This window comes from Harmonia axyridis, chromosome 1, assembly GCF_914767665.1.
Source record: "Harmonia axyridis chromosome 1, icHarAxyr1.1, whole genome shotgun sequence".
In the NCBI taxonomy this organism is placed as follows: Eukaryota; Metazoa; Arthropoda; class Insecta; order Coleoptera; family Coccinellidae; genus Harmonia; species Harmonia axyridis.
In genome coordinates, this window is record NC_059501.1 from 75,100,777 (window position 1) to 75,123,499 (window position 22,723).

The window sequence follows — 22,723 nt, forward strand, 5'->3', positions numbered from 1 at the left end:
TTTATTAGTTGAACCTCAAGTTCGAACTTACGGCATTAGTCTCGTTTCTTCTGTCTATCAATTAATAGTAAAATCGTTCCTCAAATAATTTTATTTATCAAAATTAGCCAATTTCTTCAACGACAACGTACTAATTTGAATGACAATTTGTTTGTTTGGATTCCGAACACTGACAGGAGTTTATTTATAATTTTATTTCAATTGTATCTATCAATTTCAATATTATGTAATTTCCAGTAATTTTAATATTAATAAAACGATTTGTCCGTAGTGAATCACAAAACCTTGTTTTAATCATTCCTGAATAGTGAGTCAAGTGATCATTCAAACTTTCATTCGTAACTTCATAAATATCCAACTACTCACTGAATAGAAAACTATTCAATGAATAATCAGTGAATACTCAACTATTCACTGATTATTCATGAATAGAAAAGTAGTCATTGATTATTCAACTATTCAGTGAATACTCGACTATTCACTGATTATTCATGAATAGAAAAGTAGTCATTGATTATTCAACTATTCAGTGAATACTCGACTATTCACTGATTATTCATGAATAGAAAAGTAGTCATTGATTATTCAACTATTCAGTGAATATTCATGATTATTCGAATAATGCAAAATGCAATTATTCGAATAATTATTTGAATATTCAAATCATTCATTCATTATTCCCAGCCCTAGTTTACGGCGTATAGTCGTAACGTAACTCGTAAGATCGAGCCAAACCAATACCTCCTAGACTACTAGTTTTCTAGGAGGTATTGGCCAAACTCGGGCCAGCCACAGCTCGAACTGCAACGGCAACGAACGGGAATTCACGATTTACCGAATCGTATGGTTTCTTCCGAGTTCCGAGTTGACTCGAATAAACGCAATGGTAAATCGAGCTGACTCATTGAGATTGCAAATCGAGTTAATCGAGTTGAACAGCTCGAGTTGCCCATCGCTAGTTTCGACCACGACCGTTTTTGATTGACGTTATCAAGTGATCCACTCTTAATCACTGGTCACCTACCGTTTCGAAAATGTGTCGATTTTTTTGCGATTCAGCAGCGATTCGCTGATGGAAATTCGGTCCATGAGGTTGTTTGTGCTAACTCGTGTGTTAGCTTCTTCTTGAGACCTGCCTTATGCATATGGTTGCAAACGATTTTTTGGTCTCACAATCTATCTCCATAGCCTTACAGATAGTGGTTCATTTGTCTGAATCACGAAACAAAAACATTTTTGAATAATGCTTTATTATTGCCTCGCGATGGCGTCATAAACTTTTAAATTTTCGAAAAGAAAAAAAAATTTCAACCCCCTCGCACAAGGCTATGAAATCAATATTCAAAAGTTGATTACTCAATCGCGATACAATAATAAATCATTATTCGAAAATTTTCTAAATTCGTTGGAAAACTTTTTAATTATTTTCATTATTATTGGAACTGACCTTCTCTATGACACTGTCGGAAATTATCGAATGACCAGAATTCTCCTCCAGTTGGCCCTGAACCCACATATGTTTTCAATTTAACGTAAATAAATACTTCAGTGGTTTTTTTCAACATAAAGATCTTATGTTCCACCCAAGCACCCTGAAAATTCATAAATATATATATATATGGTTATAATATGACAAGAGCATGAAAAATATTCGATTATGATCCGAGACACGAACGAGTGGTATTTCGCGAAATCGTCAAGTGAAAAGGTGTATAATCGAAATATATTGCCTATGTTCGAGTTAGTAATCGCATTGTCATGTGGCGTTCTACTGCTACCTTAAATTTAGACGAAAAGATCTACACTGCGCAAAAGAATTAACGCACATTATGGAAATCTCAAATTTATTCTACTACTGAAGGTGTTCTCAATGATAATTATTTTTATCAGAATTATGCATGCATATGTTATCCACTTTCAACGTTTTTCTTCAATACAGATGTTTTTTCCCAGCAGGAATAAAAAAAAGATGAGATTATCAGATTTTGAATGTATTGGCTCCATTCTGAAATCAGTTGTTCTCGATCAATTCTAGTGATCAATAGTTTTTCTTTCGTTTGATTTTCTACACTCGATCGCTATGCAACGCTAAACACGCAATTCGACCCAAGAGGAATGTGCCCAAGTGGTAGTTTTGCGAGAAGAAGGGTGGACACTGGACATACACAAGAATTGCAGAAAGGTTTGGAGTTTCCTATACAAGTGTGTCCAGAATGTTGCAGCGATTCAGGTATGAATGTCCGAAAACCAGAACAGGGTAGACCACGGGTAACAACTGCCATTCAAGAACGTTACTTGAGAGTTTCTTCGTTGAGACAACGGTTTGCAACCGCTCCCCTCCTTCAAAATCAGATTGAGCAAACTCATGGGGTGCAAATTAGCACTCAGACAATAAGAAATCGCCTCAGAGAATATGATTTAAGGCCTCGTATCGCGGCAAGAGGCCCAGCTCTTACCCCAGCCCATCGAAGGGCGCGTTTGGATTTTGCGAGAGAGCATATCCATTGGGAAGAGGCTGATTGGGAAAGAGTGCACTGAGCATATCTGTCATGTGGACGTCTGTATACAAGGGAACGTCGATCACAATGGTAGAGGCATAATTTAGACTCATCTGTGAAGAGAACTCTTTCCCAATCAGCCCCTTCCCAATGGCTCTCTCGCAAAATCCAAACGCGCCCTTCGATGGGCTGGGGTAAGAGCTGGGCCTCTTGCCGCGACACGAGGCCTTAAATCATATTCCCTGAGGCGATTTCTTATTGTCTCAGTGCTAATTTGCACCCCATGAGTTTGCTCAATCTGATTTTGAAGGAGGGGAGCGGTTGCAAACCGTTGTCTCAACGAAGAAACTCTCAAGTAACGTTCTTGAATGGCAGTTGTTACCCGTGGTTTACCCTGTTCTGGTTTTCGGACATTCATACCTGAATCGCTGCAACATTCTGGACACACTTGTATAGGAAACTCCAAACCTTTCTGCAATTCTTGTGTATGTCCAGTGTCCACCCTTCTTCTCGCAAAACTACCACTTGGGCACATTCCTCTTGGGTCGAATTGCGTGTTTAGCGTTGCATAGCGATCGAGTGTAGAAAATCAAACGAAAGAAAAACTATTGATCACTAGAATTGATCGAGAACAACTGATTTCAGAATGGAGCCAATACATTCGAAATCTGATAATCTCATCTTTTTTTTATTCCTGCTGGGAAAAAACATCTGTATTGAAGAAAAACATTGAAAGTGGATAACACATGCATGCATAATTCTGATAAAAATCATTATCATTGAGAACACCTTCAGTTGTATAATAAATTTGAGATTTCCATAATGTGCGTTAATTCTTTTGCGCAGTGTATATTTTTTGAAAACTAACGAAGATAATCTCCAGAGTGTATATATATTCAGGGAAAAAATAAAATACAGGATGTTTCATTTAAAAAATACCAGTCCACATAAAATTTTGTTTATAATCCTACTCACATTGGTAGGTGGAATACTCTGTGTCCATAAATCCATATTTTTATTTTCATTCATAAATATCACTATAGTTTGACAATCCGAACATGTATTCAAGAAGATAGAAATACATAACTCTTCTTGGCGGAACGGATTTTCCACAATAATTTCAGATGCATTTTGACTTCGCATATACCGATCTGAAATCAAAGTAAATGAAAAAAAAATCATTATATTCATTTTCCGGTTTCAAACAAGAACTAATGAATATAATACAAGCAGGTTGAACAGGTTATTCGCTTGAATTCGCTTTGAGACTCACTTTGTATATACATTAAAATTAAATGAATAAAAAATATTATAATTGATTGTGGTATGAAATGAAAACACTTCTCATATTTATTGAGAATGATAGGAGGGGAATGGTATTGGTGAAAAAGAATCGTTTCTTCGATATTTTGCATTCCTCTGGAGGAATCCACATTCCGCTTGGAGAATTAAATTTAAAAATTGAAACATCAAAGAGCCGACCCACAAACGGAATAAATGTATTCACAGTTGTTCAGAGAGAATGCCGACAAGCCTGATGACTGCATTAGTTTTAGCGTCGATAACCCGTGAAAATGCTATAATTACACGTCAACTGAGATATTTATGAGTAGGTCTTGAGTCGAATCGAAAAATTACCCGATTTTGATACAAAATGGCCTGAATCTCCGCAAGTACTCATCCGATTGTGATGAAACTTTGCACTAATGATCCCAGTCCCCGAACGGAGAGTTGTGCCAAATTTCAATTTCTGTGGTTGCATCACATTAAATTTCATTTAATAATTTTCCAAATAACAGACTTTTGGGCAAGTCTGTTAGGGTATGTTTCATGGTTTTGCGCTTGGATAAACAGTTAACTGTGAGTGAGATTAACAATGAAGAAGAACTAACTGTCAATCCCTCAAAGAAAACACTGATTCTATTCACTAAGAACGAATCTTAATCTCAGAGCACCGGTTCTGAATGGTCATACTTTGAACTTTTCCTGTGAATGTAAATATCTGAGTGTTACTCTGGATAGTAAGCTCAACTGGAAGAAACATATAGACAAGACTCTTTTCAGAGCCACTGCAGCCATGTGGACCTGCAAAAGACTCTACAGAAAGACATGGAGCATGACATCGGATATGGTACTATGGTTAGACACAGCAGTTGTACGCCCCATTATCACCTATGCGTCTTTAGCATGGTGAACAAAAACCGAAGAGGTCACCACACGTAGAAGGCTGCAGAAATTGCAGAAGCTGGCATGTATTGATGTCACGGGATCTATTCACAGAAATCCCACAGCAGCGCTTGAGGTTATACTCGATCTATCTCCCTTACACTCATATATGAGGAAATGTAGCTTTAAGCAATAGGCAATAAGAATATTCAGCAATCGAAATCTCCCTCTTGAAAACTGGATTGGACATATGGGGATATTGGATCAATTAGATTCAAATTTCTTAAAAAAACCTTCGGATGTGATACCAACTATCTTCGAGATTTCGAAGAACCTTTCAAGCGGTCATTAATGGCCGTCTCAGTGCAATGAACTTCGTAAATCTCTTGGACAAAAAGTTCTCCATATCGTATATCGATGGATCAAAATCAGAGAAAGGCACAGGTATTGGGGTATATGGGACTCAAACGACGATCTATAGATGCCTGGGAAGTGAGCCCTTTAACTTTCAAACCGTGACACTAGCTGTCTATATTTGCGCCCAAGAGTATCTCAAAAGAAAACTCAAGTATCTACATCACTACGGACAGCCAGGCACGCTGAGGTTCCTAGAATCATATAGCCAGTGATCTCAATTGACATGGAAGTGCCGTAATACCATAAAGCAACTGACCAGAGAAAAAAAGTAACTCTACTATGGGTATCGGGGCATTGTGGTATTTAAAGAAACGAAAAAGCCGATGAACTTGCAAAAAGGGCATGGTCCTGACTCCTGAGTCCCTCTATAGGCTTGGACAGGCCATTATGAGGCAGCGGTGCAACAATGGGAGTGGGACAATAAAAAACCCTCTGAAGGATTACTTAGGGTCTTGTTCAGGCAAAGAAATTTGTGGTGCTTTCACCGACCTATACTAGGAAGCTCTTGAAGCTGCTATGAGGTGAGCATCGGGTAATGGTGGGACTGCTCACAGGGCACTGTCGGTGCAAATACTTGTTGTACAGCATGGGTAAGTCAGCTGATGAGATCTTCAGGCTCTGTGGAATGGAGGTAGAAACAGTCGAATACATAGTGTGCAAATGCCCGGTGCTGGCTGACCTAAGAACCACTCACATAGGAAAGTCAGTTCTGGATGCTCACGAAGTAATAGCTAAGGCTCCTAAGGATGTCATTGGTTTCGTTAACAGTATCGACGGCCTCCCTGGATTTGTATGAATAGGTAGAGTCAAGAACAAAATATCAATTCGGTCGCTGTTCCCGGAAGGCTAACAGAGCCGTTATGACCTCGATTCAGTGAAATAATGATAAGGTTAATGAAGAATACAGATAGCTACTTACTTTCATGTACTTTGTAATATATATTGCTTTCTTCGCGATGTCCAATAAGATAATTCAATTCAAACATTTTAGGATCTCTCTCGAAATAATTTATGGTGGTATCATTTCCTTCTTCATGAAACTGCAGCGACAAATTTTTCGACTTTTTTTCGATAATTAAATGATTCCATTTTTCATCATTCGTATATGGAAGTTTAGCCGGTAGCTAAAAAGAGTGATTACAATAAAGAACATTAACTTTAATTACTATCAGTTATTCTTCTAAAATTTCAAGCCAAATCGGAAATTTCGATCCACGAAAATCTTTAGAGCCGAACCTAGATATTCAGAAATCTGAATATATTGAAAGAAACTGAAGACAATATTCCCTGAACATTTCATATGATTCGCGATAACCCTTCAAAAGTTATGAACGCAATATTTTCCCCCCTGTGTATGTTTTTTTTAATGTTTGGTGTCTATTATCCAAACCGTAGTAATTGAGGAGGAAAACTACCAAGAAGACTTCTCTCAACATTATTGTTAGTTTTTCTATAATTTCAGTTTTTATTCGCTTAGCATAAAATGATGATTTTCTCTTAAACTGCAATATAAAAAGCTAAAGTGTCAGAATTTTCGTAATAGCTTGTCGTTTCCAGGTTCGGCTTGTGGATATTTCCTCATTGAATTTGTTCACAGGACTGGAACACACATCAGTTCTGAGTTGGAATTTTCACAAATTTACTGTACTTCCAATGAATAGTTTCAGAAAATCTCAATACACAAAATTGAACAGAAATTTTCCTTAGAAAACTGTGAAACATCCAGGAGCGTTTGTTTCATTCAGATGTTGGCAAATGGCAACCGAAAAATCTTGCTAAAAGTAGAGCCCTTGGACATCAACATTAGCTAATATAACCTTGTGAATTTAGATGGTATAGAACAATCTATTGTAAGTTGAGGACATTTTGTGTATTCCACAGCTCAGACGGATCCATTTCAATAAAACGCCAAACATGGTGTTATAATCCTAAGAAAAAATTCAACAATGAAAAATTTCATAGACAGGTCCTTGATAAGGCAGGAAATTAAGAAAATGCCGTATGATGTTTTTTATACTAAAATAAATAGGGAAATGATCATTAGTATTTCTTATCAAACACTGAAAAAACCATACACAGGGTGAAATTTTCGCGCAAGGATAACCTCACCCAAATTATCAGAGGCGAAATAGGATTTTCAAAATTGTGAATATGTTGGTGAATAGAGGTACTTTTGACAATATTTTGTGAATATTTCAATTCGCGATAATTGTTCAAGAGTTAGCACGAATCGAAATTTTCGGTGGAAACCGAAATCATCCTCTATAAAACTTATGAAGGGGAGAATGCACTTTTAAATGGTAGGCATATACAGGGTGAGTACTTATATTTCAACCGAAAATTCCTGAGGTCAAAAGAAACACTTTTTTCCTTTACCGTTTTTTCCGATTCGGCCCGGTTAAAAAGATACAGGCTGTTGAAAATCGATAAAAAAATGTGATTTTCGGCTATATCTCGTAAATGGTTCTATTGAAGGAAATGATTTTTGGAATATAGCTCTTCCTTGTCATGACACATCTTCTCCGAACACAAGATTCCATACACATATTTCAGTTTCTTCATTATGAGCATACCACACCATAAAAATACCAGAAATTCGAAGAACCCAACTTTTAAAAGTAATTTGAACGTTTATTCAAGAATATTTGGCTAATTTGAAAAATAAAAGTATTCTTCATATTTCCTCCTACAAAGCGCCGTTTTCGAGTAACTTGATTTTAAAAAAAATTATCTGTGAAATTCAAAAAATTGGGTACTTTGGCTGAATGCAACTCTGTTCTGTTGTGGAAAAAAAACCACAGAAATGAATATTCACCATGATGTCATGTCTCAGATTTTAGAATTGAAGTACTAGCCAACTTAGTTTGAAAATGAAGTTATTTGAATAAGCTCACCTCAATTCCTTTATTTGATTACAAATTACTGAGCTTTGGCACAGCTCTGATAATAAGATACTTCATTAAAATAAACATTCTATTTTGAAAAGTCCAGATCACCCATAAAGCCCATGTTTAAAAAAGTTTTTACAAAATAGTTCCATTATAATGACAACAATCAATATCCCACTAAAGACAGCTGCTATCGAACATTACTGTATTCTTCTTCAGGTAATTCAAACTCACATCGAAACATACCACTAGGTACATACTAGACAAATATTCATGTGATTGAGATTGAATACTTTTATTCTTTTGCTATTCCATAAATTCATCCTAGAGCATATGATTGACATACTTCCAAGAGTGCCATAATTGTTTCAATGTGAAAACAAATTAAGTGAGTTGAAAGCAACAGGATATTCAATTATGGATATTTATATTGAATACTTCTCATTTATTGTCAATGGCAAAATCAAGATGAATCAAGTAGTAGAGTTGGTTATAATGTAGGTACATATTATAGAACAAATTTGATTACAAGTGGAGTCTAACATTTTCCATTGATTACAGATCCAGAATATTTCATTCCAATATTTTCATACTGATGGTTTCAAAAATATTGATGCAGTTCAATATTTTTATGAGATAGTTGGAACAAATCAAATTCCATAAAGAAATTGCTTTCTATCAGAATGCACAGTGATTTACTCAGTATCCACACAATTATTTTGCAAATTGTTTTTAAATTTCTCGAAAATATGTATGGAACTTCAATATTCTGTTGGGATTCTTCAAATCTTCGATGATTTTCATTGCATGCTAACATAATACATGTTATCAAATATCATAATAACAACAGTGTAAACTGTAAATGAATATTTTAGGTTAGAACATAGATTATTAGAACAGCTGTGTTTGAATTTGCAACACTCGAAATTTGAAGTTCAAACTTAAAACCACAGATTACTAGTCTGTGTTAGAACTTTCACAGATGAATATTATTTAATTGAGAATGTGAGGTTAAATGACAATTTTGTACGAAATGAACTAAACAACGATATATTATAAATGCGATATAATAAATGAATGGATATGACTTATGAATATCAGAACTAAGCTTATTTGGGTGGTAGCGAGCTCAATTTGTTATGATTATCGAAAATGAAATAGAAAATCAAGAGAAAATATTTAATCTTTATCGTCAATGAAATTGGAATAACTCATTTATTGTATTATAAATACTACTTTGTTCAACGAATGGAATGTTAAAAGTGAGTTTATGATAGTTTTTCTTATTTAGTAGCTTATTTCCAAGGTTCAAATGGTATATCTTATACTTGCAAAAACTTCAGTGTTCCGGTTCCCAGGGGTGAATTAGCTCATTATGAAAATTTAAAATGGCTATATCTTTGTAACCAGGCCGAATCAGAAAAAATGGTAAATGAAAAAAGTATTTCTTTTGACCTCAAGAATTTTCGGTTAAAATATATGTACAAGTCAAAGACTCACCCTGTATACAGTTTCTCGTGACTCATCCTGTATAATTATTTTATGAACAATTCCTATTCGAATGATCACTTGAATTGAATTGAAAATTCATAGTTTGGCATAGATCATCTGAATAATTAACTCAATAAATACAAACCCCCGATTTTTAATAAATATACTCAAAGATCTTGACAAATTGAAACATGATTAACGAAGTAATGAAATTGGTAAAATTACAATAAATAACTCACTTCTTTTTCTAAAGTGCAATTTTTTCTAGTTACTTCACCAGTTTTACATTTCCTCAGTTCGACATACACCTTGTTCAGCCTGTGGATTTTGAACCAATAGCAGTTTGCTACATGAAGGTTGTTTTGATCACATAAGAGTAAATGGGCTTCCTGACCCATAAACGAAATCGGTATCCTGAAATCCTGCATTTCTTCCAGTTTCAGTAATGTGACAAATGATGAAACCTTATCAGTGAGATTTTGTTCTTGTAAACCTGATAAAAAAATTATTTTGAACATTTTTCTTACTGAAAATTATAGACAGGAAGGAAAGTCAATGTGCGATACAGGAATTTTAATTTGTTTCTTGAATGGTAGTTTTTAAATATCTAGTAGGTACCTACTATGAGATGTTATTAGCCAGCTGAAACAATATTATTATTACTATTATCATTAAAGAAATTACAGAGTAGAGGCAAAAGACTATGAACTCAAAAAAAGGTGAAAAAATAGTTGAACATACTATATATACAGACAACAGTAATAGAACCAAGAACCAGTAACAAACACAAAATTGAGAGCATAAACAGAATGTTCAGATGCGAAACCCATTTTCAAACCAGGCATCAAGTCTGTTCTTGAAGGTATTTACGGAAGGTGCATTCACGACGTCACCGTCCATTCCATACACTGAACACTATTAGAAATGAAATATTCGCGGCACTTTGCACGAAAACTTTCACGCTTGAGTTTTAAACTGTGACCACGTAGATTGTTTGTGTTCAGTTGGTATAAATGCGATATATCGGTACCAAACATTCCATGGAGCGCACGAAAGGTGATGATCAAATCCCCGCGCAGCCGTCGATCTTCCAGTGAAGACAGCCCCATCCTCTCCAACCTATCCGGATACGATGTTCTCAAGACACCATAAGGCAGACGAGTCACTCTGCGCTGAAACCCCTCCAAGAGCATCAGATCGCCTCTGAGCCAAGGGTGCCAAACAGGACCGGAAAATTCTAAAATTGGCCTCAGGTATGTTTTATAAATCTGGCCTATGATAACGACATCACATCCCTGGAAAGATTTCTGTAAAATAAAGAGGAGTCTCCTTGCTTTGTTCAGCGTTCTTGTTATGTGGCTTGACCAGGAGAGATCACTGGTGATGGTCACACCCAAGTCAACGTGCGTGGTACAACCCTCCACTCCAAGGTCATCAGTACAAAAAGTGTGTCGGGGATTGTTTGCACCCAGATAGAGAAAACGACACTTTGAATGGTTAAGAGGTATTAGCCAATGAGATTAAGATCCTCTTGGAGTTGTCTATAGCAAGTCTCAGCCTCTCCGAAAAACTTGACATCGTCCGCATAGGATGCACTTGGTGAGACAATAGAAGAAGTCAGATCACTTACATATGCTATAAATAGAAGTGGGCCAAGTACCGACCCCTGAGGTACACCGCTAAGCACCTCCCTGGGCTCCGAATACGATTGTCCGACATTCACTGAGAATGTTCGTTTGGTTAAAAATTCTCTGATCCAGTTGAGAATGCCACGAATGCCAAAACTTTCCAATTTGTACAGCAAAAGAGATATTGGAACCTTATCAAAGGACTTGGAGAAATCCAAATAAATAACATCAATAGGTATCTTTCTATTCAAGGCTGACGTCCATTTATCCAAACAAAATAATAAATTAGTGATTATAGATCGACCAGGGACAAATCCATGCTGTGAATCAGGAATTAGTCTGTGATTCAAGAGGAAAGATGTTAGCTGCTCAGAAATAACTCGCTCAAGAATTTCAAAAACTATTGAAGTTAGACTAATTGGCCGATAATTGTCAGGGTTGTGCCTGTCACCCTTCTTAAAAATTGGTTTGACCTTGGCCTCACGCCAGGGGGAGGGTAAATCACCAGAGGCAAGAGAAAAGGAGAATATGAAGTTAGAAAAATAATAGATTTGGATTTTGAAATCATCAACTTCAACAATATCGAAGCTAAATCAATCAAAATTAGGAAAGCATTGACATGTATGTTTTGAGCCCTCATTCAGAATTTACAAAAAGCTCATGCCAAATTCAATGACAAAATTACACGAATACGAATTTGAACAAGCAAGTGAAAGCTCCAGACATCGCGTCAGTGCTGTTCTTATTTTTTAAGAAGTCGTGCTCTGAACCCAGCGCCATTCTCAGAACTTTGCGAATACCTAAAACCATTTGCAGTAAAACGTTACAGGGGGCCCCTCGTGGACTTTAAGAATATAAAAATGTATCCTTCATTATCGAAAAATATGCGTAAGCACTCTGAAAGGTGAGAATTGGATATGGTCTAGAAATGTTAAAAATGGCAAAGATGTAAAATCAGATATAATTGAATCAAAGTATGGGGTACCTCAAGGCAGTGTTATAGGACCCATCCTATTCATAATTTTTATAATAGATATATGTGATGTTATTGAAGACATCCTAAAATTGTTAACTTCTTTTGTTGATGACACAAATTTGATGATTGGTGAAAATGATTTTGATGATATCAAGGCAAAAACACTCTCAGTATATAATAATTAAAATCGTGGTTTACAAAGAGCAAATTATTTATGAATGAAAGTAGAACATCAGCTGTGCTATTTAGCACAAGCAGATCGCAGAAAATGAGGGAAAATGTGTTGGATTCAAATGGTTGTAATGTCAAGATTGAAGAGTCAGTTAAATTTTTGGGGGTATATTTGGATGGTTTCCTTAAATGGTCATATCACATAGATTACCTGTCAGGGAAGCTATGTCGTGTAGGATTTGGAATCAGAATATTATCAAAGTATTTGAGTCTAAATAATTTTAAAAACAGTTTATTTTGCAAATTTTGAATGCCTTTTAAGATATGGAATTATATTTTGGGGATCAAGCTCAGAGGTCAATAAATTGTTTGTGTTACAAAAAAGGGTGATGAGGTATATTTTTAAAATGACTTCAATTCAATCATGTAGGGGATTATTTAAGAGAAATAAACTGTTAACAATTTTTGGTATTTATGTATTAGAATGTTTGCTTTTCTTTTTCAAGAACAAAGATATTTTTTCAGTTCACACAATTAAAAGTAATTACCCTTTAATATCGCAGAACTTACATTATCCTATACATAGGTTTTATTTATTTATTTATTTATTTATTCACAATAATATACAAGTGAATAATTTTAACCCATCAACATATTCCATGGGGCGTCAATACATCAATAAATTCTAGTTCAAAGTAGTTAAATAAGTTTCATCAAATCTATAATAATCAAATGTAAATATAAATAAAGTCAAAATTTAAAATAAATCTGTAATAATCAAATGTAAATATAAATAAAGTCAAAATTTAAAATAAATTAACATTGAAATAAATTAAATAAAATCAATAAATTAACATTCAAAACAGGTTAAATCTTTAGACATTGATAGTCAATAATCGAGTATAAGACAAACATTATACATACATGACAAACTATTCAAAATGGCTAATCCAAAACTCATTCATTGTGTAGAAGGCTTTTTTGTACAGAATTTTCTTTATTTCATGTTTCAACTTATTTTTGTTCATAACTTTGAAAGCTTCAGGGATCTTATTATATACTTGTATGGCCTCATGGTTAATGCTTAGCTGAGTCGCCGCGACCCTATGATATGGTGTTGAAAAGTTCCTCGCATTCCTTGTGGTGTAATTGTGGAACTCTCCATTTCGCGTCAGTTTTTCCTTGTTGTCGTGGATGTATAGGATGCAGGAAAGTATGTACAAACAGGTGAGTGTGAGTATGTTCTCCTCTTGGAAGTGACTCCTACAGCTTTCAGCACTCCCCAATCCACACAATATACGAATTGCATTTTTTTGTTTTGTAAAAATCTTCTTCATTTCAGGTCCACCACCCCAAAACAGCAACCCATAATTCAAAACACTACTGAAATATCCATAATAAGCGATTTTGGCTGCTTGCTTTCCTGCCAATTGTTTAGATCTTCTAATGAGGTAAGTAGCTACTGACAATTTCTTTTCTAATTCTTCTATGTGTTTCCAGAACTTCAAATTCGGTTCCAGATATATACCCAGGAATTTCAGGTTCATCTCAGTCGCGGGTTTAGTTTCAAAGGTGAGATATTGTGTCTTTTCCCTGTTTATTTTGAACTTATTTGCACTAAACCATAGTTCAGCCTGTTCGAGGATCTTTGATGAAATATCATTGAGCTCTTCTTCTGTAGTACCAATTGTGAGGAATGAAGTGTCATCAACAAAGAGCACTGTGCTGTGTGATTTAACATTTGGAGGTAGGTCATTCATGTATATCAAAAATAATAGAGGCCCCAGTATGGACCCTTGAGGAACTCCACACTCCACACATCCCCAGTCCGAGTACCTATCCTGAATACAAACTCTTTGATATCTACCTTGCAAGTAACTACTGATCAACTTCAGCGGGACACCTCTAATGCCATAGCTCTCCAACTTCTGCAGCAAGATATCATGTTATCACTGACCTGAGAGTACCTCAATGAATCGATCTATATTTTGTTTACCCCGATTTCTTACTGATTTACTTTTTCTTTTCTTAGGTTTCATTAACATACCAGAACATCGTAACACCTGTCCTCTATGGTCCGAAATATGTGGTTCTATCGTACATGGATCAGAGTCTGTATCACTATTTGAATATATATTATCAATTAAAGATGTAGTTTCAATTGATACTCTGGAAGGTTCGTTAAATTTAGCTTGGAGATTGAACTCACCCATTAGATTCTGCAGGTTTCTTCCATTTGTATTGCATCTTATTAAGTCACTGTTGAAGTCTCCAGCAACATAGATTTCTTCATAACCCAGATTCATGCACCCCAACTCATCCAAACACGACCGAAAATTTGTCAGAAACACCTCAAAATCTCCTTGTGGTGGTCTGTATACCCCAATTATAATTTTTCTATGTAGTCTCTCATAAACTCCTGCCAATTCAATGTGATTTTCCACAGAGTATTTCCTCACACACTCCAGTGGCAACATTTTCGAGTCATCTCTGTGAAGGATCAGAACTCCACCATATCCATTTGGTCTAGAATAATGGGCACCCAAGACAAAGTTCTGCACTATTAGTTGTTCAGTATGATTTTCCTTCAACCAGTGTTCAGTCAACACAGCAACATGTATATCTTCCTCTTCCAAGACCTTTTCTAGGAGTTCAACTTTATTTGTGATTGATCTTATGTTCAAGTTTAAAATGTTGTATGTCTTATCCTTGATGTTTTCTCTGTCCACGAAAAAATCGGTATCTTCTGACAGTCACTCCTTGAGGCCAAAACTCAGGCTTACTAACTTCTTCAAGTAGTTTATAATCTATTCCTACTTTGAAGGCTCTGCTTGAACTTCCTTCGTTCGAAATTAATTCCACCTGTGACTTTTTCCCTGGAAATTTATCCGAGAGGAACTTCATGACGTCCTCTGTTGTACATTTCATATTAATTTTCCCTACATATAGCCATGCTTTTTGTTCCGCTGATTGAAGTGCGCTGTTTATGTTTTCGTTTGTTCCCCTGATTTGGAGGTTATTTCTAGATGTTCCCTGTCTATGAATCGCTGCCACAGAATCCATGTTGTTATGAGTAGTTCTGTTAGTATTGTTTATATTTGTGATTTCTGTTTTTTGTAGATTTCTGTTTACCGTCTGGTTTTCCTTTGTGACGCTAGATGGTGCTAGGTTATCTCTATCAGAAAAGCACCCATCTTAGATGGGTATTAAATTGTACAATGAACTACCTGATATGATTAAACAGTTGAATGATTTTAAGAATTTTAAGAAAAATGTCAGAGAATATTTAATTTGTTTGGAACCATATTATTCTCTTTATGATTATTTGAGTTAATTTTAGTATTTTTGTGGATTTTGGCAATTTGACACTATTTCTTTTATGTACACTGTACAGACATACTATGAAATAAAGAGTATTATTATTATTATTATTAATAGTTGAAGACAGGCTGAATGGATTGGCATTAATGCATATCTAAACATAGGACCAATTGCAGCTGTCTTAATATTGAAAACATTATCCAAAGCATAGTATAAGGAAAGGATAGTAAGCCAACCGCCGTTTGACGGCAAGGAAATAGTCACCAGGTGTCGCTACTGTAGTTGGATTTGGAGAGGTAACTCGATAATAGATAGCGCTGAATCATGAGCTATAGATGGCGTAGAAATAATACGATAATTCATTCAGTGGCGTGGTTGAAAAGGGGTCGCATGACATTGCCAACAATTTTTATGTTATTATTAAGTTATCACAGATACACGCCACTGGCGTGAATGCTTATTACAGAGCAGAAAAAATATCAAAATATAGAAATCTTCTGACCACTCTATTTCAAATATTTTAGTTCTACAAAATAACACCGATTTTTTCAGAGGGCTCCACTTTACGGACCAATTTTTGACAGTAAAATTCGAGTAAAACGTGAGTACAACTAGATGGCGCTCAACATAAACAAAATTGAAAAAAGCACTACACTGGCTTTCCTTATACTATGTCCAAAGATAAGCTAATCAAGAAAATAGGAGACCAGAATTTATTATTAAGTTTAATATTGGATCATTCAATAGTTGTAGTGAAAAGGAATCCATTATTTTTCCAATAGATGGCTTTAGTTATCTGTATCTCGCGTTGTACAAGTCCGATCGGGTTCCACTATGGCGTAAGATGAGATTTTGCACTACAAAAACCTCCTAAAAGTTTTGTGATGAGTTGACTCAGTCAAATTTCAGTGCGCCACAAAGATGGACACTAGCAAAAAGATAAACAAAGTATTTTATAGTTTTTCTTAGTTGAAGGCAAAAGAACAAGCCAGGCGGTTGAAAATGTAAACAGCGTTTATGGACTTGATACTGTAATAGCCAATCACGTGCAATTTTGGTTCAGTCGATTCCGTTCGGGTAGTTTCAATGTCAAATATACACCATATATACCACTGGAAGGACGATTGTCGAAAATATCGACAGAATCATGGACATTGTCGAGTCCTATTTCGATAGCTCAAGAGCTTAAAATTGCACAGTAAACCGTTAGCATAAGGCTGATCTCAAGAAGATTCCAGATGTATGGGAACCACACGAGTTAACGCAAAAAACCGCATGGACCTAATTTCCAATGCGAATCACTGCAGAATCGCAACCATATCGACCCATTTTCGAAACGATTGGCAACTGGTGATGAAAAGTGGATCATTTACGACAACGTCAAGCAAAAACGGTCGTGGTCGAAACGCGGTGAGCCGTCAGAAACGGCCAGGAAGGTTTGGCTGCGTGTTTAGTGAGATTGGCAGGGAATTATCTACGAAGAGCTGCTCCCCTAAGGCACAATTGTTAACTTGTTAAATTGGATCATTCTATGGTAATTGACGCCTTGTTCTTCATGCAAAAATAATGGTTTTATTTTTACTACACCTTATACTTTCTTGCGCCTGAGTTTTCTAATGGAATAAATTCACACATTTTTGAAATATGGGAAATTTTTTGAACTTGTTTCAGTCCTACAAACATTTTGGAAACTGAATATGATATGATTTACTAAAATCCATTTTTCTATAAAAAAACACTTGACCCAGTAGGTACCAACAAAAATTTCCGCTATTTTGCTAATCTATATGAGCCGTGACTTTCTATGCCCCCCCCCCTCAAACATCGCCTGGATCCGCCCCTGTCCCGATCTCCCGGTTTCTGTCTCGTCAGGCCAATACCTCCTAGTCTAGGAGGTATTGGTCAGGCCCGATATTTACCGTTCGTTCTACTGCTCAGTTAAAGTTAGTTGTTCTTATCAGCGTGACCAGGTTGAAATATAGTCAATCCACTAAACTTGCCGCAAATCTACTAAAAATCTACCAACACCGTTCAGAAATCTACTAAAAATCTACATATTTTTTGACAAAATTTCACAGATGCCGCTGCATTAGATTTTAACATTATTCAGAATACACTTTATTCTAATGTCTCTTATGGTTAAATTTTACTTCATGAATAGGATATACAGTACAGATGTGTTCAGATTCGAAAATAAAACAAGATTTTATTTCAAAACTTGAACGACAAAAAAAAAAGGGGAAAAAACCGAACAAAAATAAATAGGATCAAAATAGCAAATATAAACAAACAAATTTATATATTTAAATAAACAAAAGGATATAAATAGAAAAAAAACTAAAATCTTTCGGATAAAAATAACATCAAATAAAGAAATGAAATACTACAGTTGAACATAAAAAAAATAATTGAAAAATCAGTATCAATCTGCAGTCAAATCATCGTCTTTAACATCCATACATGAATTTTCACTATCCATCGAATCGAGCATATTTTTTGTAGGTTGAAGACGACAACAATCACCTATCTCTTTAAGTCCTTCTTTAGCATGTTATAATAATGCTATATTTTTATTTAGAAATCTGTTTCTATTTTTTGTTTTGATGCGGTTAATAGCCGAAAATATTCTCTTGCATTTGGCATTCGAAATCTGAAATATGCAGCCACCCAAATTTGTCGATGAAATTCCAGTTAGACATATTTTTTTCCACTGAATAGAATACCAAATGTGAGATAATGGTATATTTTCGTATAACGGAAGTTTTCGTGTAAACGGAAGTTTACACACCATCTGTTTTCAATGAGGCAGCCTTCGGATATTCCATCATTCTTCGTATTTATTCTCAGCCGACAGAAGTTTTATGATTTTATTATGTTTAAGTAGGTACGTTCTTCTAGAAACACGTAGAACGTAGAACCTCAATGAGAATGAACAATGAATTGATTCATAGAAACAGTCTAGACATCCGAATTTCCATATTCCCAATCGTCTCGGTTATATTTTTTAAAACTACCAAAATCTACTAAAATCTACCAAAGGATTTCTTCCTACTAAAAACTCCATGAAAATGCGAAAAATCTACTAAAAAAGTAGTTTTCTACTAAATCTGGTCACACTGGTTCTTATATCACCTTCCTTCTTTTCAGACCCAACTGAGACCGCTGGATAGCTGGGGAGAGATCTGAAAGGGCGCCACCGATTCAATAATAAGATGGGGGTGAGCTTGGTGAATCGGAACCTGAAATACTATCAGGTGTGTGAATAAGTCTTTCCCATTTTTTGTAAGAGATGGCGCCACCAATACTGTGCGAGTATTTAATGGTTACATATGTCATAATCAAAGCTTATTCATCTGTCAACAATTCCACACTAACACATTAGTTGAAATTTTTTCGCATCATAAATTTTTGAAATCGTGAAAATGTCGAAATTTGAGCCGAGTCGACGTCATTTGCGGGAAGTTTCACTTTATTGGTTCAATTTGAAGAAATCTGCTGCCGAGGCGCATCGGTTGCTTCAGGAAGCTTATGGAGAAGGTTGTGTCGATGATTCAAGTGTTCGCGGATGGTTTCGACGCTTCAAAAGTGGCGATTTCGACGTGGAAGACAAGGAGCGTTCCGGGCGGCCGCAAATCTTTGAAGATCAAGAATTGGCGACTTTGCTTGATGAAGATTCGTGTCAAACGCAAGAAGAACTTGCTGAAGCATTGGGAGTTGACCGAACAACCATTTCCAAGCGTTTGAAAGCCATGGGAATGATCCAAAAGCAAGGAAATTGGGTGCCGTACGAACTGAAGCTGAGAGACGTCGAACGGCGTTTTTTCACTTGCGAACAGCTGCTTCAGCGACATAAAAGAAAGGGTTTTCTGCATCGTATCGTGACTGGCGATGAAAAGTGGATCCGTTACGATAATCCGAAGCGAAGAAAATCATGGGGACTACCCGGCCATGCATCATCATCGACGGCCAAGCCAAATATTCATGGCGCCAAGCTCATGCTCTGTATATGGTGGGACCAGCTAGGTGTGGTTTACTATGAGCTTCTGAAACCGAATGAAAGGATCACAGGCGAGGTCTATCGACGACAATTGATGCGTTTGAGCCGCGCACTGCGAGAAAAACGGCCACAATACTCCGACAGGCACGACAAAGTTATTTTGCAACATGACAATGCTCGCCCACATGTTGCACAGCCGGTGAAAACATACTTAGAAACGCTCAAATGGAAAGTCCTACCCCACCCGCCGTATAGTCCAGACATTGCTCCGTCTGATTACCATCTCTTCAGATCGATGACGCATGGCCTGGCTGACCAGCACTTCCATTCCTACGAGGAAGCCAAAAAATGGGTGGATGACTGGATAGAGGCCAAACCGGTCGAATTTTTTCGCAACGGGATTCGTATGTTGCCAGAAAGATGGGGAAAAGTTGTAGCTAGCGATGGCCAATACTTTCAATGATTCATTTGTAACCATTTTTTCACAATAAAGGCTCAAAATTTGAAAAAAAAACGGGAAAGACTTATTCACACCTGATACAAGGGGGGAAAGGGGACACCTTATATGAAGCAATATTTGTACTTGTAGTCTTGAAGGCAAAGAACAGAAAAAAAAAGAACTAACCTTCCCACCGATAATCCAGGAGTAATGTGCCCTCATTGGATATCGAATTCGACAAGATCCAAGGATATTTCTTGAAGTGGTCTCTACAACGTTTATTTTTGTTATCTTCAAAGTCACAATCATATCCATGAGGAGGAAGGAAGGTAGTCACTGTAATTCAAACAGATTCGGCACTCGATCTGAATATAAACACTGAAATTCATCGATACGGTCTAGTAGAACGCTGGATGTGGAATTCTGAGCATCTAGATTTGTATCGAATTTGTGTATAATAATATTACTTTCTTGAGGAAAGAAACTGTAGATACAGGGTGGCCACTTTTTCAATGGGATTGTATTGGTAACTTTTAAACCATAAGAGTAAGAAGGTCGGTCAAATGGAGAAAAAGTTGCATGCATAGAAGCATTATCAAGCAGTTCAAACAAATCGAGATTATCAGGGCCGATTATTGAGATATCATAAGAAAAGTAAATTCTGTCATTTTGATTTTCCTTTTTTCCCACTTTATTTCAAATATTATCAAAAAATGTTACAGGAATTTTTTGTTCGAAAGTAATTGTTCTCAATTTGACGTAATCAGATTTCGTATCCAACGTTTAGTGCTCTCTGGGCATCATTTTTTTCAATACGGACCTGTATATTTTATGACACTTTTCGAAATAACTTTTAACGCTGAATTCAACGATATATCATACAATGTCATTCAAAGTTGATTTTCAGGTGATTTTGAACCTTATCCAAATTTCTTTGGGTCGGATCTGTATTACATTCAGGTACCTTTAGTTTAATTAACAACATGCAATACATTTCGATGAGAAAATCAACTTACTCATCTTGAACTAAATGGAACATATCAGAATCAAATCAAGAAACAAGTAATTATTATTTACATATTTCAATTCATAATAATTAAACGTATTATCATTTAATGAAAGAAAAATCGAATGATTATTCGAAAGTAAATGAAAATGAATGAAGTAAGTGTTCGAAATGTCCACCATTTTGTAAAATGCACTTAACGGTTCTGGAACCCATACTTCTTATACATTTGCTCAACAAATTACAGAATCGAACTTTATTTTGATATCATTACGATATAAGATTTGCAAGGCTTGGTATTCAAATTTAAAATCATTGTATTCGCGTCTCTTGACTATTTTATTAACAGCAGTTTTTGATAAATTGCATTCACTACAGATCCGACCCAAAGAAAATTGGATAAGGGTCAAAATCACCTACTGACATTGTATGATATAACGTTGAATTCAGCGTTAAAAGTTATTTCGAAAAGTGTCATGAAATATACAGGTCCGTATCGAAAAAAATGAGGTTGAGGGTGGCCCAGAGAGCACGAAACGTTGGATACGAAATCTGATTACGTCAAATTGAGAACAATTTACTGTCGAATAAAAAAATCCTGTAACATTTTTTGATAATATTTGAAATAAAGTGGGAAAAATGAAAAATCAAAATGACAGAATTTACTTTTCTTATGATATTTCAATAACCGGCCCTGATAATCTCGATTTGTTTGAACTGCTTGATAATGCTTCTATGCATGCAACTTTTTCTCCATTTGACCGACCTTCTAACTCTTATGGTTCAAAAGTTACCAATACAATCCCATTGAAAAAGTGGCCACCCTGTATAAACATCTCGTGCATAATGAAACGAAGCTAAGTCCGGCCAAAACATAATATTATTATCTTAATCAAGGTTTTTATTGGATAATAATAAACAGTTCGAAATCAGGGGGAAAAGAGCTAGTCAAATATAGAAAATATACAGGGTGTTCCATTTTAAAAAATGAAGTTGCAATCAATATATAGCTCACTCTGTATATATTTCGTTTTGTGGAATCATTTTAAGAAACACTAGTCGATTTCATGAAACTTTCGTAGAAAAACGTAATTTTTTTTTCTTTCGAAGAAAATTAGTAGGGATCTGCACTGCACGACGGTCGATTATTTTTTTAACGAAATTTTAATTTTACTTCTTTTGTTATAATTTTTGGTAGGTTCTTTTCATGAATATTTTGAAAATATATCAGTGCTTTGTACAAAGTACATATCAATTTTTTTGGGAAAAAGTTAAAGTAAATTTTGTTTTGTGATTTAAAAAATACTGCTCCAAAATATAGTTTAAATGAGATTTTTGTGATGAAAATTCATATTAATATGATTTTGGATTGCAGGAAATAAAATTAATTTTAGCCTGTAGCTCTGCAGCTGTACAGGGTGGTTAAGAAAAATCGAGTAAAATAATGGAATTTTATTCTCGGAGAATTCAAGCATTTCAAGACTATCAATACAATGTATGGCCTCCACGGGCATCAATAACAGCTTGACATCTTCTTTGCATACTAAACACGAGGTTGTTTAACATTTCTTGAGGAATTTGGTTCCATAAACGGGGCAGAAGCTCTCTCAGGTTATTTAAGGATTCTGGGGTAGGTTGATCTAATCTTCTTTGGAGCATATTCCATGCATGTTCTATGCAATTCAAATCTGGTGAGTGCGGAGGTACTGGTAAATGTGGAATACT

The 22,723-nt window shown here is 35.7% G+C and overlaps 1 protein-coding gene across 3 annotated transcripts in view; it reads right to left on the reverse strand.

Annotated features, from left to right (window-relative positions):
- The window catches only part of LOC123682604 (receptor-type tyrosine-protein phosphatase mu-like), a 59,965-nt gene that overhangs the window by 33,248 nt on the left and 3,994 nt on the right, over positions 1 to 22,723 (reverse strand). The window contains exons 3-7 of one of the 3 annotated variants that reach the window (XM_045621338.1): positions 20,179 to 20,328; positions 9,700 to 9,953; positions 6,001 to 6,205; positions 3,474 to 3,649; positions 1,448 to 1,592 (exon numbers count right to left, since the gene is read on the reverse strand). In XM_045621338.1, the coding sequence (XP_045477294.1) occupies positions 1,448 to 1,592; positions 3,474 to 3,649; positions 6,001 to 6,205; positions 9,700 to 9,953; positions 20,179 to 20,328 (930 nt within the window). The remainder of the gene's footprint in view (positions 1 to 1,447; positions 1,593 to 3,473; positions 3,650 to 6,000; positions 6,206 to 9,699; positions 9,954 to 20,178; positions 20,329 to 22,723) is intronic. The other 2 variants (XM_045621345.1, XM_045621354.1) reach the window with 2 other exon arrangements.